This window comes from Antechinus flavipes, chromosome X, assembly GCF_016432865.1.
Source record: "Antechinus flavipes isolate AdamAnt ecotype Samford, QLD, Australia chromosome X, AdamAnt_v2, whole genome shotgun sequence".
Lineage (NCBI taxonomy): Eukaryota > Metazoa > Chordata > Mammalia > Dasyuromorphia > Dasyuridae > Antechinus > Antechinus flavipes.
The window spans coordinates 82,781,282-82,801,833 of record NC_067404.1 but is presented as its reverse complement, the minus strand read 5'-3'; the positions used below and the strand labels follow the sequence as shown (position 1 = coordinate 82,801,833).

The window sequence follows — 20,552 nt, the reverse complement described above, 5'->3', positions numbered from 1 at the left end:
CCAACGCGCGTTCCTAAGCCCGTGAGTCAGTACGACCCGGTGGGTGTGCTGGGGGGAGGCAGGGATGGGAGCAGGAGGGCCCGGACAGGGCTAAGGCCTGGCAGGCGGCAGGAGCTGCTTAGGGAGCCCGCTAGCTGTCCCTCTCTCCCTCATCTTGGCTGGAACCTCGACCGAGCAAGCGAGGCGGCCCGAGCCCCGCTGTCTGTGCTTCCCAGCAGGCCTCTCCTGGCCCCGGCTATCCCTATCTCCCGGCCCTAGCCTCCTCAGCCCGCCTAGCCTCCTCAGCCAGGGCCCTGGGGATTCTGCCCCCTCCTCGGGCGAGGAGACCCCCCCCCCCGGGTCCTGCTCTCCCCAAAGAGGGGGAGTAAGAGCGACTTTTGAATCTTTATTTGAAACGAACAGTTCCAGGGACAGAAGGTTAGTTGTGACAACGGCTTCTCTCACTACAACACGAGGGCGTCAGCATCACTGCGGGGACGGGCGAGGCGTCTCACAACAATATATACAATTTCAACAGCGGCTAAACTGAGAACAGTTAGAAAAACACAGAGGGGGGGCCGGGAACAGCAAAGCCTTTGGGGGGAAGCTGGCCCCCCTCCGCCTGACCCTAGTCAGCTAACCTGGAACGACAAGGCAATGAGGGGAGAGGGGAGGAACGAGGTGGCGGGGGGAGGAGGCGCCTCCCCGCCCCGCTCCCCCTGGAAGATCTGAACAGATGCCGCCCCAACTGTCGAGGGGCCCCCACAGGCTCAGCCTGGTTCTTCAACGGGGGCAGGCCAGGAGCGGGGAATCGGATCCCATGCCAGGAGCGGGCACGGTCGGTGCCGTGGGGACTCTGCCCCCCCTCCCCGAGCTCTAAGGGGAGCGGGCGGGGGAGCCGTGAGAAAGGGGTAGGGGAAGCACGGCGGTGCCGCGGCTGGCCGAGTCAAATGAACACACAGACGGAGGGAACAGAAGTGTGTGCCCCGCACTCGAGAGTCATTCTCTGCCTGGGGCCGAAGGGAAAAGAGCAGAGGGAAGGATCACTAAACTCATAGCACAAGGCCCTGGTGCCTGGGAGGGAGCAAGTGCTGCTGGGACTCCGGCAGTGAGGGGAGGCCCGGCGGAGGAAGTAGTGGCTAAAGCCCTGGAGTGAGGATGGCCCCCAACCCTGTGCTGCAGGGAGAAATGGTCCCCTCCCTTCCCCTGCCCCCCGTCTTTCCCCACCAAAGGCTCCTCGAGTGGCACCTTTAGGAAAGGGAAAGGGGCGCGTTGGGACGCTGCTTTTCCTCGTCCAGGCTGGCGAGGAGAGCGAGCGCGGTTCCCCTTCCACCCCCCCGCCCCCCACCCCAAATCTGGCCCAAGGGAGAAGTGTTGCTCCGAGGCCCAGGGGAGGGCCCCCCCGCGGGGCTGACGCCAGGAGAAGCGCCCCTGAGCAAAAGAATGGGGTCTTCGGTGCTGACGAGTGGTATGGAAGGAGGGGAGAGAGAGGTGCCCCCGAGGCCAGGCCCCGGAAGAGGAGTGGGGAGGGGCGGGCAGGGCCCTTCAGAATGAGCAGCATTGGTGCCCAGGCCGGCCCCTCTCCGGGGCGGGGGGTGGGGGTGGGGGTGGGGGGGGTGGGCCACAGGACAGACATTGGTGCGGAGGATGCGGACGCGGGGCACGCTCAGTCCAGGTCCTCCTCGCCAGGACGACCGGGATCTTCGTAGATTTCGCGCACGGCCAGGATGCGATTGAGCATGCTCTCCAGCATGCTCCGGTCCATGGGGATCACGGAGTACCAGAGTGGAGACTCGGCGATACAAGACCGCTCCGGTTGCAGGTAGAATACGTCATTCCGGCTTCGCAGGCTCTCGGGGCTGCAGGGAGAGAGCAGGCCGGTGAGCGGAGGACCTCGACGCCCCTGCCTGCTCATCCCCGCCTGCCTCGGCCTCCCAGCTCACCATTTGGAGAGATAGAACTCGTAGAACTTGACGGGACAGCGCAAGGGGTTCATCCGATTCTCACGCTGTTCCAAGATGGGAAGTTCCTCCTCCCTCTTCCTCTTCCCCGAACTGGTGTCTGGGGAGGGAGTGCAAGTCAGCTCGGGGAAGGGCTTCTCAACCTGGGGTCTCAGAACTTAAAAAAACAAACAAATTCAAGAGCTTTACTTCCACAGAATTCCTTTTCTTTGCAACACTTTGTAACTTCAACATTGTAACATGGTGTAACCTTGCAACACTTTGTAACGCTAACATAACATTTTGTAACACATTGTAACACTTTCTAACCGTTTAACTTGTGTTTTGAGGCCTAATTCTAACAAGGGCCTTGACCTGGGAACAAGAAAGGGGGCGGGCCCTCGACTTGGGCAGCCTCCCAGATCCCTCTCAGTTCCCGTGTCCTACGAATAATATTGGACGGAGGTTCTTCATCGCGGGATCCTCCGAGAGATTTCAGGGGACTCTTGAGGTTTTGCTAACGGCCCTTTGACAGAATTGGATTCTCGTAACTCTATGGAGTTTGTCTGATGCTATTCCAAGAAATGATCCAGAAGCTTCCCCAGACAGATTGCCAAAGGAGTCCCCAAGCGCTAAAGGGGAGGATGACTCCCCTGAGCGATCGGTGGGACCTGGAAGTTCATGAGCATCAAAGAGCCCGTGGCATTCTGGGTCAGCTCACAGCTTCACCTCCAGAGGCCCGGGCTCTAGTGCTCGAGACTAAGGGATGAAGCAAGCTGCCCATTTGCTCTTTCCCAAGGCTGGCCAGAGCCCTCATTGGGAGGCAGCCCTCACGAGTCTTCCTCGACAAGCTGACATCTCGTGGGTCAGTGTGAACACCACCACCCGCCTGGCCGCCCAGCCACTCATTTATACATATGGGCCAAGTGCACACATATGAAATGACAAGCTCCTTTAACAATAAAGTCCAAGGCAACCCACCCCAGCCATTACTCAGATGACAGGAGGATTCGCATAACAGGGAATATGAGAACCAAGGGTCAACAGGAAATTGAGGAAAACCTCTCTGTCCTCTGCTCTCTCCTTCCCTCCCTTCCTCCTTCCTCTGTTCACCCCTACTCCACCCCCGGCCCTAGCCACAAAAGCCACGTGACCGAGAGAAGTTAACCCAGAAGGACCGATCGCCTGCAGGGCCCTACCCGCTCCACGGAGCCTCTCTTGGGGCCACAGAGATTGAATTCGGAGGGGGCGGCGTGAGAGGGAGTGGGAAGGCCTCTGCGCCTACCTCGACTCTTTCGCTGGCGGGCAGGAGCATAGTAGCGGATGCTCACTACCTTGGTGGTGCCCCGAGGGGTGGTGCACTTGCGTGACTGGCGCACCACATTGGTGAAGGACAGCTGCATGTGCTCTTCCGCCGTCTGCAGGCCGAAGAACTTGGTATTGAAGAACATGAGGGTGTTGAGCAGGACGAAGGGAGAATAGACGCCCAGCTGCTTGCACTCCCAGAGGTGCTCCTCCTCTACCCGGGAGAACACGGTGTCTAATGCACAGAGAAAGGGAGTGGAGAGTCAGGGCTGGGGCCGGGGCCACGCAGTCAGCACGGCCTCGTCTTGGCGGCAATCCTGATTCCACCTGGAGCGGTCTAGGCAGTCGGAGAGCCGCAGAGACCTCAGAAGTCGGTTCACATGAAGATAGGCATTTTTGCTTCCATTTAGGGTTAGGGGTTTAAGTAATAAAATCGCGACATCAACTTTAATTGGGTATTATTGGTACGATTTTGTACTCTCACAGGAAAAGGGAAATAGCTAAGAGGGGCCTCCTGGGCTAATGTCATGGCGTCCAGAGATAAACCTCAAGGCTGCTCCAGCTTCTTCCTCCTCCAGAGGGGATTCTCCGCTGCATCCGGAGCAGCCCCTTCCCCTTCCTCCAGGCCCTAGTCTGCCGGAGGAGGCAGAACAGGGAGACGGTCCCCAAACCTCAATCTCCCTCTCTGCCCGGCACCATCACTAGGGACACTCAGTGGACGCTAACTGCTGATGAAGATGGCTGGTAGACTGATTAGAAGTCCTCATAAAATATAGTTCAGCCCACTCCCTCCCTCCTCACCACCCAAGGGGGCTCTTTAGACAGCCCGGGTACTGGGCTTCCTTGTGGACAAAGGCCCCGAGCCCACTCTGAGGTGCAGGCACCTTTTGACCCGGCCCCTCCATAATTCTGAAAAAGCCACTTCCCAAATTCCACTTTGTTCCTGCCTGGAGACAGGGACGTGCTTCTAGGAAACAGGAGGGGGAAGAGCAGGAGCAGGGAGCCGCTATTGCTTACTGTTAGGGAGGATCGTGGGTTGCCAACTGCTCAGCGCCTTGTTGAGTTCTTGAACAAAGGTCAGGTAGTAAAGGTCCGTGAAAATGTTCACCATTCGGTTGTTTTCCAGTAGGTACTGCGGTAGGACGGTGGCGGCCATGAGATCTCCGCCCTACCCCCACCCCTGGACTCCTGCTGGGTGACGTGGGCCCTCATGGCGATCTACCTCTAGGGGCTAGTGGGAGACGGAGGCCTAGGCCCAGGCAGGTGGCCCGTGGGCAATACTGAGACCTGAGGCCTCATGGCAACAACTCTTTAATTATAACTGAAGTCTCCCATCTCCCCCTCTCTTGAATGTTCTCTGATGGAAAACACCCCCTGGAACCCAAACCAGCCTACCCAGTGATCAAGCAGCCCCCTCCCTGTCCTTAAGTCCGGACAGGAGAAGATGGAGACACAGCACGCGACCGTGGCAACCGTCCGGCCTGTGGGAACCCAAACCCTGTTCTAACTAGAGAGGACTGGTGGGAATTTGTCTGCCCCCTGGAATGGCTGGGGGTCAAAGACAAGAACGTCCCCCACAGGGCAGAGTGCTGGACTTGGGGTGGGGGGGTTGCTCCCGGCCGGAAAGCTTTGGGACCTAAGCGGGCAGACTCCAGGGGATACCTGTTGGATGCCAAGACACAGGTAATAGATGCTGTCAGGCTCGTATCGTTCGCCATTGGGCCGCGTTATCTCCCTCACAAACTGGGCCAAGCCATAGTTCAGCTCAGCAGCTGTGCAGGCCAGGATGTCCTCCTTGATCCGCATTGGCTTGGCTGTAGGGAAGCACAGTGAGCGGAGAGGGGTACGGATCCTCTGGGGTGGGGAAAGGGGGGGTACTACCTCAAAGGAAGCCAGAGTGGCTGGGCCTGTCTCGAAGAACAGGTTCTGGCACATGGGCCAAAGAAAGAAGGGATTGGAGCGTTTGGAAGGGGAAACAAAGGGACGGACCAACACGCAACATCAAGGCAAACGACGGCACGGGTGACGCGCTTCCGTTTTACGAGATTTCCAAGTTACGGCTGAGAGTCCTCGGCTCGGGGCTCTGATGAGCGACGGGCACCCTCGCAATGCAGAAGTCCTCTGTCAGCGGGACGTTTTTGGCGAGGAGAGAGCCCTGGTTGCCCTCCCCCCCGCCCCCGCCCCCCAGGCCCGGGTCACTCACGGCCAAAGCGCAGCTCCTCGCTCTTGCTTGACTCCCCACCCGCATACTTCGACTGTACCCAGCACTTCCAGGCGTTGACGCCGTAGGAGTAGTTGAGGGCCGTACAGCTGGGTTGGCTGCTCATGGAATCCCGGGAACAGCTCTCGGAAAGCACAAGCCGCTTCTGGCCCTGTGTGGGAAAGGAACGGAGCCGGGGCTGCGGACCCAAGTGGAGGCCAGGGGACCCAGGAAGGGAAGCATCCACCTCCCGGGAGCCAGAGCTGGGAGCAGTGGTGCTCTCCGGGACGGGATCTTGGGGGAGACCGAGGTAGCGAGGTCACAAATCACAGCCCATTTTTAGAACTCGGGCAGTGGCCGGGGGTTAGGTAATTCGGGTCAGCTCGTGGGAGTCCACGGCAGGCAGTGACCAGAAGGGTCCTCCTCCTCGGGGAGTGGGAGACACGATATGGCTCACCTTCCGGATGGCTCGCGGCAGGTCCTGGTCAGTGGAGACGTCATCTGGCCCCACCAGGCCACAGTCAAAGAGGAAATCCACGCTAGGGTTAATGTCCAAGGGGTCTGGCAGAAGGCCGGAAAAGAGAAGGCAGTTAGTGGTCCCTTTTGAGCTCATCACAGATTCAGCAGTGTTAGGGTCCTGAGAGGTCGGCTAGTCCTCCCTCCTGATCTGACAGAGGGGAAAACTAAGGCAAGTTTGGAGAAGTTGACTCGGTAGAATCCGCGTGCGAAGCTCGGATCTGACATCGGCCCCATCGGTCCCACTGTCCATCTTCCCTCCCTCGAGGGCCGTGCTGCCACAGCGCCTACCAACCATCTCCTGTCTGGATTTCCCTGGCTATGTGGTTTGGGCCTTACTATAGGTGCCGCCGCGGCAGGGACGTGGAACCTTCCTTCTGCCAAGGGCCATTTGGATATTTCCAATATCATTTAAGGGCCGGACAAAATCATTCACTTTCATGGGACTCAAATGGCAGGAGGCTGTTTGAAAGCTGAGGCTTTCAGCTCCTTGCTGTCTGTGGTCCCCTTAGCGAATGATTTCGTGGGCCTTATACAGACCACGGGCCCTTGATTTAAAGGCTCCAAGAGAAAGGCCTCTGAGTCAGAGACCCAGATGGGGCCCATTTCAATGTTTGGCCCCATTGCCCTCTCCACGATACCAGCTGATCACCTTAGGGTCCCTGGGAGTCCTCTGCTAGCTTCTTCCCAGTTCCCCCCAAGGGGGGAAACACTCACTCTTGGGGAAGTCGGCCTCTAGGTCCTGCCCTGGTTCATCCAGGACGTTGGCCATCTTCACCGCCATGGCAAGGACGTCGTCCCTCGCTGGTCCAAACAGGTCACAGTCTTCCAGCAGACCCTCTGTACTCTGGTTGCTTACTAGGTCTGGGGGCAGGGAAGACCACGGACTTGGTTACAGGAACTTTCCTTCCCCACTCCCACCCCCCAAGCCTGGCTTCGTTGCTCTGCTCCCCTCGACACTGCTCTAGTCCAGCTCAGGGCTTCTTAAGCTTTTCCCACTGGGACCCTTCTTTGCCTGAGAAATTTTTATGTGACCCTGGGCACACGGGTACTTCCAACGGGGTATGGATCAAATGTTTGCTGAAAATCAATCTGGATTTTGTAACCCCCACATTGGGTCAAACCAGGTTCAGAAGCTGAGCTCTGGAGCAGAAAGCCCACCCTGCCCTTCAAAGGAGGCTCCCCCTGGAGTACCACAGAGATCGGACGAGGCCTTATCCAACTCCTCGGCTTCTGCGATCATCTCCGCCATGGCCAGGATGTCGGCCTCTAGAGGGTTCGATGGGATTTTCACTTTCAGCTCCTCGATAGTCTCCACAATCTTGTCTGTGCTCTCCAGAGTCGTGGGCAGGAACATGGGCACAGGTACCTAAGGACATTGCAAAGCACAGGAGGGGTGTGATCGGGGAGAGGGCAGGGCTGATGGCTGCGCCGCCGCTTCTCGGGCTTTGGAGGGGCACGGCGACTTACTGGGATAGGCAGTGACAAAGGCACCGGGACTTTCTGGCTGTACAGATGCATAGGCACTGGGACGAAGATGGGCACCGGGACAGGCAGTACGATCACCTGCGGTTTCCAGTCTTGCTCTGAGGAGACAGGACCCAAAGGCCCTCCTGTAGTCGGGTTGCCAAGTTCCCCACCCTCAAGCCCTCTTCTCGGAAAAGCAGAGGCACAGGTGTTTGAGGAGTTCCCCCGAGAGAGCCGAAGCGGCCTGAACCGCGGCCTCTCTCCGCTTCTCACCTGTCTGACACCCTTTGGATCTCATGTCCACCTTGCAGGACACGCCTCGGTTCTGCATCAGGGGCTTACACATGGCAGCTTTGTTCTTGCGAGGCATCGAAGGTGGCGGCGGTGGTGGCGTAGGATCAGTTGGGACCGGGCGGCTTTTAGCAGTAGCCTGTGGGAACGGAGAGCGAGCCGAAAACGTAGGGAAGGCCGAGGTTCGGCCTACCCGCCCCCTCCCCCCGCCTCCAAAATAACCTCTTCAACCGCCGGATCTGAGTAGGCCCAAGCACTCACCGCTGAGGTGCTGCTGCTGGTCGCTTTGGACTGGGGAGGAGCCGAGGGTTTGGGCTCCGGAGACTGACCTGAAGAAGAAGAAGTTTCTGTACTTGAGAGAACAAAGAGCTAAGATCTGGGGGCCCTCCAGAAATGGGGAGTTAAGGGAGAAGCAGCTTCTCCCTCCGCTGTGGACAAAGAGGAGCGTCGATATGGGCACCCTGAGGGAAAGCGAGGTTACCCCGGGGACTACGACGCCCCCTGCCTGGGGAATGGCAAGTGGACTGAAGAGAAGGGCCGGGAACACCCACTGGGGGTGCTCTCACTCACTGTTCAGAAGGCTCTCGGGCCCGCTTTGAGTGTCCAGGTTGGGCTGATTCTGCTGGCTGTAGAAGCGAAGCAGACACTGCTGGTTGCAGAAGTGCCGGATCTGCCCCCGCCAGTGGATTGTCTCCAGCAGCTTCCCTTGGCGCTTACAGGCATGGCAGCGAGCAGCCTAGGGACATCCGGTGGCCTCTCAGCCCTTGGCCTTGCCCGAGATGCTCCCTCCTCCCTCCCTCCCCAGGTGCCCTCTCACCTTGCGGTACCACAATAGGTATTTGCTCTTACAGTCCTCGCTACAGAAGTCCCAAGTGCTGCCGTCCAGCTGCTCAGTGACCGCACGCTGGCAGGTCTGGGAGCAATAGGTGCAGGTGATGCAGCACAGGCCCAGCTTCTTGGTGAAGTCCTGCTTGTAGAGCAGCACACAACCTGAGGGACGAGGGCAGTACCCTCAGCGCCAGCTAAAGCAGAGCCGGGCGGCCCGGAGAGGGCCAGCCCAAGCGGAGCCGAAGTGGAGCCAAAGCGGAGCCGGGTGGCCCAGAGAGGGTCAGCCACCGAGATTCACCAGTTTTCTTTGGAGCTTCCCCTTTCCAAGTCTCATTTCCCCGTTTGTAACACAGGGCTTCAGAGCGAGGAAAGCAACTACGAGGCCCGGGAATCTCATCGTAGCCATTCTCCACCCCCAATGACAGGACCAGCACCAAGAGAACCCAGTATCTTCCCAAGACGGCCAGCCCCCTTCAGATACCACCCTCTCCCCGTCGTCCAACCCGACCAGCAGGTGTTTACTCCCACACTAAGTGGGAGCCGCTGCTGACGGGCCACAGAAATGCCAACCCCTGCCGTCCCAAAACGAAGCTGGCCCCGGGGAACTGCCACCCATGGCCGAGGGACTGGAAGGGCAGGCTCGTTCTCCCCCACCCCCTGCCCCACCTCGACCTTCAGGTCAGACCTTCGCTGCAGAAGCTCTTCTCCACCCCACTGAAACGCAGCTTCTCGTGGAGCAGCTTTTCCTGCCGGCAGTGCTCGCACTGGGACACCACGCCCCTGAGCCTCTTGAAGTCCTCACAGCAATCGCGGCAACAAAACTGGAACACTTGGTCCTGGAGCGAGGCAGAGAGGGCCCCCCCGGGGGGAAGTGGGCAGGAGGCAAGGAGCCAGGGGGAGGGAGAAGGAGCCAGCCAGAAGGCCGGGTCCCTTTCCAGGGGGCCACCGGGAGGTCTCACCTGCCAATCCAGGATCTCGGGCTTGCCACTGAACAGGCTATGACAATAGTGGCAGCTCAGATGGATGCCCCCCTCGGGGTTTGTGCGCTGCGGAGAGGGGCGGGTGGTCAGAGGCGCTGCGCTCCCCCTGGAGCGCACTGCCCCCTGCCCCGGGCCCGGCCCCAGGGTACCTGGAACTTGGTCCAACAGCTGGGGCTGCAGAACTGGTAGACCGTCCGATCGGTCTTGTTGTAATAACAGGGCTCGGAGAGACTGCGGCGGCAGAAGCTGCAGGGGCGGGGAGGGCCTGGGACGAGAAAGACAGAAGGGGAAGAGGGAGGATGAGAGCAAGAGGCAGGACAGACAGGGTTTCTCAAAGCAGAGGGAGAAGTCTGGTGCAGTCATCCAACCAGGGCAGGCAAAGAAGGGCGGCATGGGGCCTGAAGTGGACAGGGAAGGAGGAGGGAGGGAGGCCCAGGACACCTCGGCACAGGCCCCATTCTCCCTCTTACCAGCCAACCCAGCCTGCTTCACTTTGTGGGAGGTGGTACAGCACAAAGAACAGAAGAGGCCCGTCTTGCCATTCCGGTCCACATGGGATAGCATCTCGAAGTTCTTACATAGCGTCTTGCACCAGACGCAGGGGTACACTCGGGTGTTTTTCTGGGGTGACAGGGAAGGGGAAGCTAAAGTTTGGTTCCTGGTCCGGCCCGGCCCCCCGCCCCCATTCCTCTCCCCCTGCTGCCCACCCTCCTCTGGGCCCCTGGCTGGGCTCACCTTCTTGTAGCCCCCTAGGCAGGCGGTGCTGCAGAAGCGCTTCTGCTGGCCCTCGTGAAAGAGCAGTTCGGGGGGAGGGGCCCCACCTCCCCCCTTGCTGTAGATATAGGCTCCACACTGGTCACAACAGTTGGTCTTCAGTCCCTTGTTGGCACGGAACTTGGTGAAACACGAGTCGCTGCAGAGTCTGTGCACGACGCTCCCGTTGCTGACCTCGTGGAGGACCTGGCGCACCGAGACCCCGCCTCAGCCAGGCCCTCCTGGGGCCCGTGAGGCAGCTGGCTCCAATCAGGAGGAGATCAGACGGGCAGAGGCCCACCCACTGGACCCCCCGCCCCCACCGCCCTCCTCACCTCCCCAGATTTCTGACAAATGCTGCAGCGGGTGGCATCCGACGCATCAACCGCGGGGGGCGCCGGCCGCTGCTGGGCCTCATACAGGGAGAGGCAGACGGATGTACAGAATTCGTGGAAGGAGCCGCCCGACCCGGTCTGGGCCACGACCGAATCCTTGGTGTTCCAGATCTCCCTGGAGGTGGGACAGGCCCCAGAGAGGGCGGTGGTGGCGGCGTTCCTGCTCCTCTCTGACCCCACCCCCGCCTCCCGGGTACCACCGCGATGCCCCCGCCCAACCAGGACCACGCCGTACGGCTGTCCTCGCCCCACCGCCCCCCACCCCCATCCCTCACACACTTCTTGCAGAAGGTGCAGGTTTTCTTGCCCAGAGGCTTCTTAGAGAACGTGGTGAGGCAAGTGGAGGAACAGAAGAGCTGCGGGAGCCCTTTGCGCTGGTACGCCGTCTGGCCCTTCTGCAGTGGGGTCCGGCAGTGGGCGCAGGTCATCTTGGTGCCCGCCGAGCGGGAGGCCCGGGGCGCCAGGTTGGTCCGCAGGGACATTCGGGGAGAGCGCCTTGGCCGGAAGGGCACAAAGTCCTCGTCGTTGGGGTCGTCCACCATGGCGTCCGAGTCCTCGTCTGACACCGGAACTGGTGAGAGAAGACGGGGTCGGCTGACGGGGAACAGGAGGCCTGGCCTGAACCCTCGTCTCCTCCCCCTAAGGTTTGGCTGTCCTTCTGGCCAATCTCCCCATCAACTCCTTGGGGGAGGGCCGACAGCTCCTACAGAGGCACTCCGAAGAGCCTCCTCGCCTAGACGAGGAAAGAGAAACTGGGAAAGGTGAAATGACCAGGCTGCAGGTGGGCAGAGCAGGGTCTGCGGGCAGGAAGGAGGCCCGGGCCCGAGCCAGTCACCAAACTCCGGCCTGCCTCTGTCTCCTCAGCTGTAAAATGGGAATCGTGATGGCCCCCATCTCCCAGGGCTGTTGTGAGGATCCAATGAGATCATCTTTGTAAAAAGCTCTTAGCCCAGTGCCTGGCACACAGCAGGTGCTATAGAATCCAAGGGCTCCTCCCCTCCCCCTCCCCACAGGGCACTGGCTCCGGAGGCAGGGGCTGGCCTCTGAGCTCCTGACTCCCAGCTCGCCACCCCCATGCTGCCTTGCTCTCAGGGCTCAATGCCCATCATGAATGCCCTTGGCCCAGATCCCCCACTACTAGCCTTGGTTCCCATGCCAAGCTACAGCAGGAACACAGGCGTCCTGAGCTGCATGTGGCGGGAGATGGGAGAACCTAGAAGCCGCCCACTTTCTCACAGTCTGCTCTTGCTCACTCACCCCCCCCCCCCATCCCTCCCCTCAAGTCGAAATCTTCCTGGAACGAACTTACTCTCTGAGGAGTCCACCGTCTCTGGTTTGGGGGCCTCCACCCTCCGAGCACGCTCACTTCTCTTCTGTTCCTGAGAGGCACGAGAGAGAGGAGGAAAGCTGACACCGAGGGTGGGCTGGCTGCACAGCGGGGCTCAGGAGCTCAGGCCCTCGGGAGGGGGGGAAGACCCTCGGGCCGGCCTGAAGGGGAAGGAGGCCGAGGAGGCCGAGAGAGCACGTGTACTCTCCAGGGAGCAGTGGGTCAGTCCCTCCCAGGACTGTGGGGGAGCAGGGTTGCTCACCTTCTCGGGAGGCTGCTCAATGTTCTTCTCAGTTTGGCCATCCCCTGCAAAGGAAGAAAAGGCAGAGCCTGAGCCTGGAACTGGGCCACTTCCTCAAAACTGAAAGGGAAAACTCCAGGGTCCGTGGCCACATGGGGCCCTGCTCAGGGCTCTCTGGCCTTTCTGGCCCCAGTCTCTGGCGACAGAGCCTATCACTCACATAGATTTAAGGACTGCGGAAACATGCTCCCCCCCCCGGCTCCTGCCAAACCCCAAATTTCCCCAACAAGAAGGTATGCGGCTGTCCAAGGACAAGGGGGAAGGGAGCACACAGTGGTGAGCCAGGGCCCGGCCGGCCATAAGCCCTCAGGCTCAACATCTGAGCAGGCCCCCAGTCACTCCTCCGTGCCCTTGTCCCTGCGAGGGAGGCCCCCGAACCTGCCCTCTCCTCCCGGCTGACAAAGACTCAACCAGAGGCCCTGATCCTGCCTCCCCACTGTGTGCTCCTGAGGCCTTTGGCCTTCGGTCCCCTGCACAGCCACAGTGAGGCCCGTCTCAAGCCCAGGAAGCCTAGTTTTTTGTTTGTTTGTTTATTTCCCTCCCCCCCCAAGGCCACAAAGAGCTATGTCGCAGAAGCCACTGGTGGGGGGGGGGGAACTCCAAAGCAAAGCACTGCCCCCTCCCCAAGAACACTGTAGCTTCCAGCCAGCCCACAGCAACCTACCTGGCAGGGAGGGCTGAGCTGGGGGGCTGGGCTGGGTCTTGGAGCCACTGAGTCCATCCCCCTGGGCTTCCCCCACAGAGGGGCTCGGTGGGGCGTTGGGGCTTGGGGGCTGTCCTTGCAGCAGCTCTTCCTCTTGCCCAGAGGGTCCCTTCCTTCGTGTGGTCGTGGAAGGGGTCTCTTCTTCCAAATTGATAAGTGAATCTGGAGCCAAGGGCTCCAGGAGCCCCTCAGTCAAGGCAGGGCTTGCCCCAGCTCCGGGATCAGTTGTTGTGACTTCAGGGGCCGGGCCTCTGGGGCCAGATTCTAGGGGCTGGTCCCCTGAAGGCCAAGCCAGTGTTCCCTCTGGGCTGTGTTCAACCTCTGGAGGAGAGGGTGCCTTGTAGAGGAGCCCCCCGAGCCCCAGGAGATCAGTGGCTCCATCTAGAACGCTGGGGTCTTTTTCCAGGCCGGCCTGGGTGTCCAGCAAGTCCAGGGCCTCGGTGGTCGGGGGTGGCCCCGGAGGAGTCCAGCCCTGACTTGGGGCGGTCTGGGAACCTAGCAGATCTTCTCCAAACTCCATGTCCACTGGAAGGTCTCCAGCCAGGGGCTTCTCTGGCAGAGCCAGGGAGTCAAACGAACTGGAGAAATCGCTGGGGTCCATGGGTGGCTGGCTTTGGGCTGCGGGTCAGAAGTGGGAGAGGTTTTGAGCCAGGCCCCCTCCCTGGATTGCCTCGGAGACACACCCCATTTTCGACTTGGCTTTCCTCTGGACACCCCCCTTCCTCGACATGCATTCCCACAAGTCTCGCCTGGCTGACCACTCCTCCACCGCGTAGCGCCCCCTGTGGGACAAGCAGGTCCCCACCCTGGACCAGTGCCCGCGCCTGCCTGCTCTCCCGGACCCGAACCCGGACCCGAACATCTCCCCCCCCCCTCTTTCCTCCAACGCCTCCAGCTCCAAGTTCCCCTCCTCTCGCCCCAGGCTGGGAGCCCCACGGGGGCGGCTCCTACCCCCCTCCCCCCCCCACCCGCCTTCCTTCCCTGCTCCCGCCCCCCCCCTTTCCTCGGCTTTCCCCCTCCCGCCCGATCTTCCCCCAGGGCCCCCCACCCCAGAAACGCCCCGGCTAGTCCCTCCCCACCCCCCCTTGCAGGGCCCCCCAGTCCCCCCTTCTTTCTGGCCCCTCCCCTCTCCTTTCAGGCAGCCCCTCCCCCGGGCCCCCCATTGCCCCCCCACACCTTCCCCCCGACCCCGGGCATTTCCAGGAAGACATTTTGGACCTACGCTCCCTCCCCAGCTCCCCTCGGGGGGAACAGCAAAACCCCTCTCGGCCCCTCCTCGCTTCGGCCCGGCCCGGCCCGGCCCGGCCCGGCCCGGCCCTGCCCCTACCTGCGGCGGGGCTAGTGTGGCTAGGGTGGCGATTACCAGCCAGGGGCTGCAGACGGCGACGGCCCCGAGCTCCTCCTCCTCCCTCCCTCCCTAGCAGCCGGGACGGGGGTCGCGGCCCCTTTAAATGGCAGCGCCGCTCGCAGCGCCCAGAGCTCTGCACCAGGCGGGCGGGCGGCGCCAGCAACCAAGCCCATTGGCTGACGCGAGGAGGGGGCTCGCGAGACAGCGCCGGCCCCCGGCGCGAGACTCCCAGCCCCGCGGCCGCCTGCAAATCGCGGAGCGGAGCCGCGCGGCGGCCGGAGCCGGAGCCGGAGCCCGAGCCCCCGCCCGCCCGCCCGCCAGCCCGGGGCCCCGTCAAGCGGAGCGCGGAGGCGGGGCGGGGCGCTTCGGGCGCCGCGCCTGGACAAGCCGAGGCCCGCCTGTAGGGCCCCGCACTCGGGCCCCCGCAAGTCCGCACCTGCCCCCCCCACCCCAGTCACTTGCTGTGCGGGCGGGGCTCGGATGCCTAGCCCCCCGGGCCCACGTGGCCCCCCGCCCCGCACCGGGCCCGGGCCCAGCCGCAGCTTTCGGGGCGGCCACCCCCGCCCGCCTGATCTTTGGGGGAGCAAGTTAGAGGGGCGGCCAGACCCCCGCGCTCACGTACACACACAACACACGCGCGCGCGCGCACCCACCCTCCCTCCCTAAGGGTTACAAGCCGGGACTAGGCGGCCCTGGCCCGCCGCCGCCGCCGCTGCGGGGCTGCCTGGGGCCGGGCCGGGATAGGGTACGACTGGGGTCTTTTTAAATGTGCGCGAGCGTTTAGGCTCCTGCTCCGGCCGGCCGCGGCTAACGCTTCCATTCGAATGCCCCCGGGCGGGCGCGAGGGGCTGAGGGACCTATTTCTTAGAGAGGTGGGGCACTCGGAGAGCCCGGCTTCCCGATCAAGTTCAAACCCGAGCCTGAAGCAGCCTTGGGCTTCGCAGCGCGGGGCACACGGAGTGGGTGCCCCTCGACTTGGCTCGATGGGAAAGACCCTAAGCGGCCGTCGGTCCGTTCGCCGGGGGAGGGTGGGGGAGGGTGGGGTGGGGGCTCTCTTTGGCCTCTGACCACACGGGACTCTCCCCGGAGAGCTGGCCTCCTCCCCGGGGCCCTCCTCCCGGCCTCCCGGCCCAGCTCGGCCTTGGGGCTTATCTCTCTCCCCTGAACAAAGGGTCACACCAAGTCCTTTCCAAGTCTCCCCAATCGCGTTTTCTCCTTTATCTTCCCCACGGCTCTCCACGCCCACCTCCCACGGGCTCCCTGCTCCCACGTCCATGAAACCCCCTTCTCTTCCTTTCCCATAGTTTCCTCCCCATTCTCCCGGCAGCCATAATCACCACAGCGATAAGACGAGCTCCCACTTTGAGACTTGCCGTGCAGTGTCTCATGTGAGGCCTTCTTGCAGAACACAGCTCCGAATGAGAGCCCGGGGTAGGAAGGGACCTCGGGGGCCCTGTCCAAGGGGTTTTTCTTAACCTTTTTGGGGTTATGCCCCAACCGCCCTTTGATGGGATTACAATAAAATCCACGAGATTGCAAAGGAAACCGAGTCTCTGCAAATCATCCTATTTTAAATACAAATTCACAAAGCCCCGAGTTAGGAACCCTGCCGCCTGGCCTGGCTTGACAGATGAGGAAACTGAGACCCAGAAAAGGAAAGCCATTAACTTAGCTCTTCTCGCTCTAGCACTCTAACAGCCTACATTTCCGAGGCAATTCAGGGCGACAAAGGGACTCGTGGAACTCCTTCACTCAGAGGGAGAGGAAGCTGGCTCTGTGTAATGGAGAGGAGGCTGCATTGTAGTGGAAATCTGAACCCTGCCCCTGGCCCTCAGGCTTAGTCCTAGCAGCTGCTAGGAATTACCGCCCTGTTTCAGCCGCTATCACACCACAACCTACCTCTGTGAGGATTCATATTAGACTCATTTTACAGAGGAGGAAACTGAGGCTGACAGAGGACGGCAGTTGTCCCGTGGGATTCGAACTGGAGTCTGCCTGCCTATCGGGCACTAGGTGCGCCATCTAGTGGCACAGCTGCCATGACTGTTTCCGGGGTCTCAGTTTCCTCCTTTATAAGATAAGCAGGTTGAACTAGATGGAAGGCTGCAGGAAAACTTGCTGCCCCGGGGAGAGTTCAACATGGGTGCCCTTGGCAGCCATGACTGTGGGCGAGGCATCCCGCCTTTCCCGGTGGGCTCCGGTCTCTCCATCTGTAAAGTGCCAGGCTCCTTGCAGTTGTCTTATGATCCTGGGATCCTCTCTGCTCCTCAAATGTTCCACCATTCCTCCCTTCCAAGTCAGAGCAACCCTGGGAACACAAAATGCGCCATCTTCTGGAAGGGATAGAGTTGCCCCAGGCACATGCCTTCTGGTCAAATGCTGACTGTGGATCTGCCCTTGCCTACCAAGTGCCTGGGCGCTTCTTGGGGCAAGGCAGGAAAGTGCAGGGCTGCCAGTCTACAGAAGGGAAGCCCTAGTGAAGTAATTAGGTCTCTTGAACACATCCAAACCCAGGAAAGCTGCCTCCTTGTAAAAATCAATCAATAATCCTAGCAGCTTTTAGCTCTGACTAGGATTTATGAAAATCCCACCAATCCAAGAAAATCAGTAAGCTTGTACCTCACCTAGCTGGGGGGTCATCTCTATTTTGTTGGATTCTGGAAAAGGCAGGAAGGACTTGGAAGCATCTGTAAGCAGGCCAGACAAATACAAGTGTTTGGGGGAAATCAAAAATTGCCATCAACATCAAGAAAAACAAATCTTGCAGGAAGGAAGGAGCCATGCTTAGCAATCCTCTTCCCTTCCCCTGGGACTCCTCGGAACCATCAAATCCCAGATCTTTGAAGTCATCTAGTTCAAACCACAACTAACAGAGGAAGAGGACAGGGCTGAACAGTAGCAAGAGAACTGCTTTGGGAGCGGGAGGCCTAGGATTCTTGGCTGTGCCAGGAACTACTATTCCCCTGGGTTTCCTCAGTTTCTTCATCTGTAAAATGAAGAGGCTGGCCTAGGTGACTTCTAAGAGCCCTCTGAGTTAAATCTAGGAATTCTTTACAATATCAAACTTCTCATCTCACCGAATCATTGTCTTTGTGCACTCTACCTTTTCCCTGCCCAAGACGGCACCCGTCTGACGGGACGGCCGAAAAAACATCCCCAATCCTGACGGAGTTCATTTTGGCCAGAGTTGTCTGGATTGGTGAATGAACGAGGACGAATTTGTATAGCTAGTCCCAGACCATATATCATGTGCCTGCCATGCTGTCACACACACTGAGCCCCCCCCCCCCCCCCCCCCGATCTCTTTCTACCTCTCACTTTGGGATCAGTAATCAAATCAACACTACGATATACTATTCCTGGAAAATGCCTGTTAACTGTATCCTATGGATTAGAATTCCTATTAAAATGGCAGTTCCCTGAGGATGGACTCTGTTCTCCTTTTTGATTTGTATGCCCAGTGCACAGCCCGCCTGGCTCAGAGGAAAACCTGAACAAATACCCGTCCATTCGTGCCGTCAATCGTCACTCCAAAGAAGTCATCTGGGTTAAACCCATGTGTGACCCAGAATTGCCATACCTATGACAGTGGCCCTGACTTCTACTTAGAGAGCCCCCGGGAGGGAAAATCTACCTTTGAGGGAGTCCATTCCATGTTTGGACAATTCTCCTCAGTTTAAAAAAAAAAAAAAAAAAAAAAAAGGTTGTCTTTATTATCAAACCCAGTTCCGCCTCTGCAATTTCTACCCATAGCTCAACTCAACAAGCACTTATATTAAGTGCTTATGATATACAAGCAGTGCCAGGAAGACAAAGACAGAAGCAAACATTCTTTAAAGTCCCATCCAAATGGCCTCTCTTCCAGGAAGACTTCCCCATTTTGGGGGGTAGCAATGTCCTTCCCCCTGGGAACTCCTAAAGAACACTTGGTTTTAAAACTCTCTAATATCTTGAATTTGTAATGTTCTGTGAATCACCCACATTTGTGTTCATCCCCCAATTTGTGTCAAGGCCACAACGAGAGGGACTGTGTCTTATCTTGCTCAGCACCTGGTTAGACACATGGCACAGGAATTCACAGCAGAGCCATGGACTTGGGACAGCCATCCCAGGACCCATAATATGCCTGGAGGATACTGAAGTGGCCCTGCAGAAAACAAAGCCAGGAAAAGCAGCTGAACTTGATCACACCTCCAGGAAGTGAGCGCTGAGACTGTACATTTTGAGGCCAGAAGAACTGATTCTCACTGGAGATGGAGAGGAATCCACTAAAAATTATGGGAAAAGTTAATAACTAACATGTATATAACATGTTATATGTAACTTTGTGCCAGGCATATAAGCACTTTACAAATATTATCTCCTTTGATCCTAACAATAAGCCCTGGGAGGTAGATGCTATTATTATTCCCATTCCATAGATAAGAAAAGGAAGCAGAGAGAAGTGCCTGCTCAGGGTTACCGACTAGTTATTGTCAGAGGCTCTATTTGAACTCAGCTCTTCCCAACTTTCCACTGCACCACCAGCTGTCTCCTAAAATCTCAGTCCATAAAAAGTACTCCACTTGATAGAAAGCAAAAAATTTCCCCCACCCCCACCCCCACCCCCAAGACTCATTTCCAAAGAGTTTTCTCCCATCCAGGAAGATGCAACAAACACCACAGAAACCATTTTCAAAGACTGGCTGGTCAAGCAAAGCAAAAAACTGGGAAATGGAGCCTCTGAATGAAAGAAGCACTTCCTAACACTCTGGTGAATGAATTATGGAACTGAATTCAGAGCAAGCAGTTTGGGTAGCGTCTGCTTTGGAGACTTTGATGGTTATATTTAAGCAAACATCACTTCTGTTTCAGATAAGCTACAGTGATTTGTGTTCTGGCAAGCCGGAAAAAAAAACAAACCCCACAAACGAAAAAGACAGGTTTTTGATTATGGGAAGGTGCTGCTTCCTTAGAAGCAATCAGGTCTGGCCTTTTCCAAGGCACTTAGATGGTAAAATAGACTGCTGGGCTTGAAGTCCAATCCATCATCAGATACCCACTAGCTGGATGATCTCTGTTTGTCTCGGTTTCCTTAACTCTAATAACAACCTCAACCACAAAGTAATGTGATCATAAAATATTGTAAACTTCTTAGTCCAGTATCTGGGTTATAATATGTGCTATATTAAAGATTATTCCCCTTCTTCCCTGCCTCACCCCTTTCTGAAGAGGAGTGCGAATCAAAAGAATGGAAAAAAGATCTTTTGGAATAACAAAATTGGGCTGTGGCAATACATACAGTTTGGCCTTCCAGTCCTCACTTGTCTCAGAAGATTCTAACCTAGATCAACAGCTGCCCTCTGCTGCATGAGATGTGCATTCACCCTGGTAACAAGCTTTCTTCCCTTAGTGTTTCACTTACTTACTTTTGCCTCCATCCCAGGCCTAGGGCAAAGGTGTGTAGCACTGAGCAAAACAAATTAGATACTAAGTAGTTAAGAGTTAGGAGAAATTGTATATACAGTAACTTACAAACCTTATATATGCTAGTATAATATTAAATGAGTATATTAAAATCCTCTGCCAGTCCACTTGGGGGGTATATACAATCTAATATGAATTTGGGAGCCCAGTATCAACAGAGTAACCCAGAAGGCAGTATGGATTATGCTTCAGTCTTCACTTTTCCCAGTAGATTTCAACCCAGATCAGCAGCTGCCCTCTGCTGCATGAGATGTGAATTCACCCTGGTAACAAGCTTTGCTAGTTTTGTGTATATTAATTACTTTTGCCTCCATCCTAGGCCTAGGGCAAAGGTATGTATCACTGAGCAATAAAAATTAGATACCAAGTAGCTAAGAGTTCCGAGAAATTGTATGTAACTCGCAAACCTTATATATGCCAGCATATTATTAAATTAGTATATTAAAATCCTCTGCCTATCCACGTGGGGGTAATCTAAAGTGGCTTTGGGAGCCCAGTAGCAACAAAGTAACCCAGAAGACAGTATGGATTATGCTTCTAGATAGTTATGAAACACTGCTATAAATTGGCATACTCTGCCTGAAATTCTGAGGGTCTTCCCCTCCTAGATTTACCTATTTACTTAGATTGTGGGGGCTAAGCTAAAGAGGAGATTGCCTTAATTGCTACCTAGCCTTCATCCCTGAATGGGTCTTCAGTGAACTCTTCCCTATAGCTAGGAACTCTGGAAGCTTCTGTATAAAGGGAAAAAAA

General features: G+C 57.9%; 1 protein-coding gene across 1 annotated transcript; it reads right to left on the bottom strand.

The window, feature by feature from the left end:
- Positions 1 to 372: 372 nt before the first annotated feature.
- On the bottom strand, positions 373 to 14,478 carry ZMYM3 (zinc finger MYM-type containing 3). The gene is made up of 25 exons (XM_051969342.1): positions 14,313 to 14,478; positions 12,947 to 13,603; positions 12,244 to 12,287; positions 11,964 to 12,033; positions 10,934 to 11,225; positions 10,595 to 10,769; positions 10,242 to 10,466; positions 9,977 to 10,127; positions 9,656 to 9,771; positions 9,486 to 9,572; positions 9,212 to 9,362; positions 8,516 to 8,688; positions 8,269 to 8,434; positions 7,960 to 8,027; positions 7,681 to 7,837; positions 7,411 to 7,526; positions 7,135 to 7,309; positions 6,658 to 6,804; positions 5,882 to 5,985; positions 5,428 to 5,596; positions 4,887 to 5,038; positions 4,242 to 4,356; positions 3,205 to 3,459; positions 1,923 to 2,097; positions 373 to 1,838 (listed from the first exon to the last, which is right to left on the bottom strand). Exons 2-25 carry the CDS (start codon positions 13,584 to 13,586, stop codon positions 1,646 to 1,648), a joined length of 4,116 nt encoding a protein of 1,371 aa, XP_051825302.1. The 5' UTR covers positions 13,587 to 13,603; positions 14,313 to 14,478; the 3' UTR covers positions 373 to 1,645.
- Positions 14,479 to 20,552: the final 6,074 nt, after the last annotated feature.

Coding starts and splice junctions, on each gene's coding strand:
- ZMYM3 (XM_051969342.1), bottom strand. CDS start 13,586: ATGGACCCCAGCGATTTCTCCAGTTCGTTTGACTCCCTGGCTCTGCCA. Junction 8,689..9,211: donor GAAGAGCTTCTGCAGCGAAG/GTCTGACCTGAA, acceptor CTCGTCCCTCAG/GTTGTGTGCTGCTCTACAAG. Junction 6,805..7,134: donor GGCCTCGTCCGATCTCTGTG/GTACTCCAGGGG, acceptor CCCTGCCCCCAG/ACCTAGTAAGCAACCAGAGT.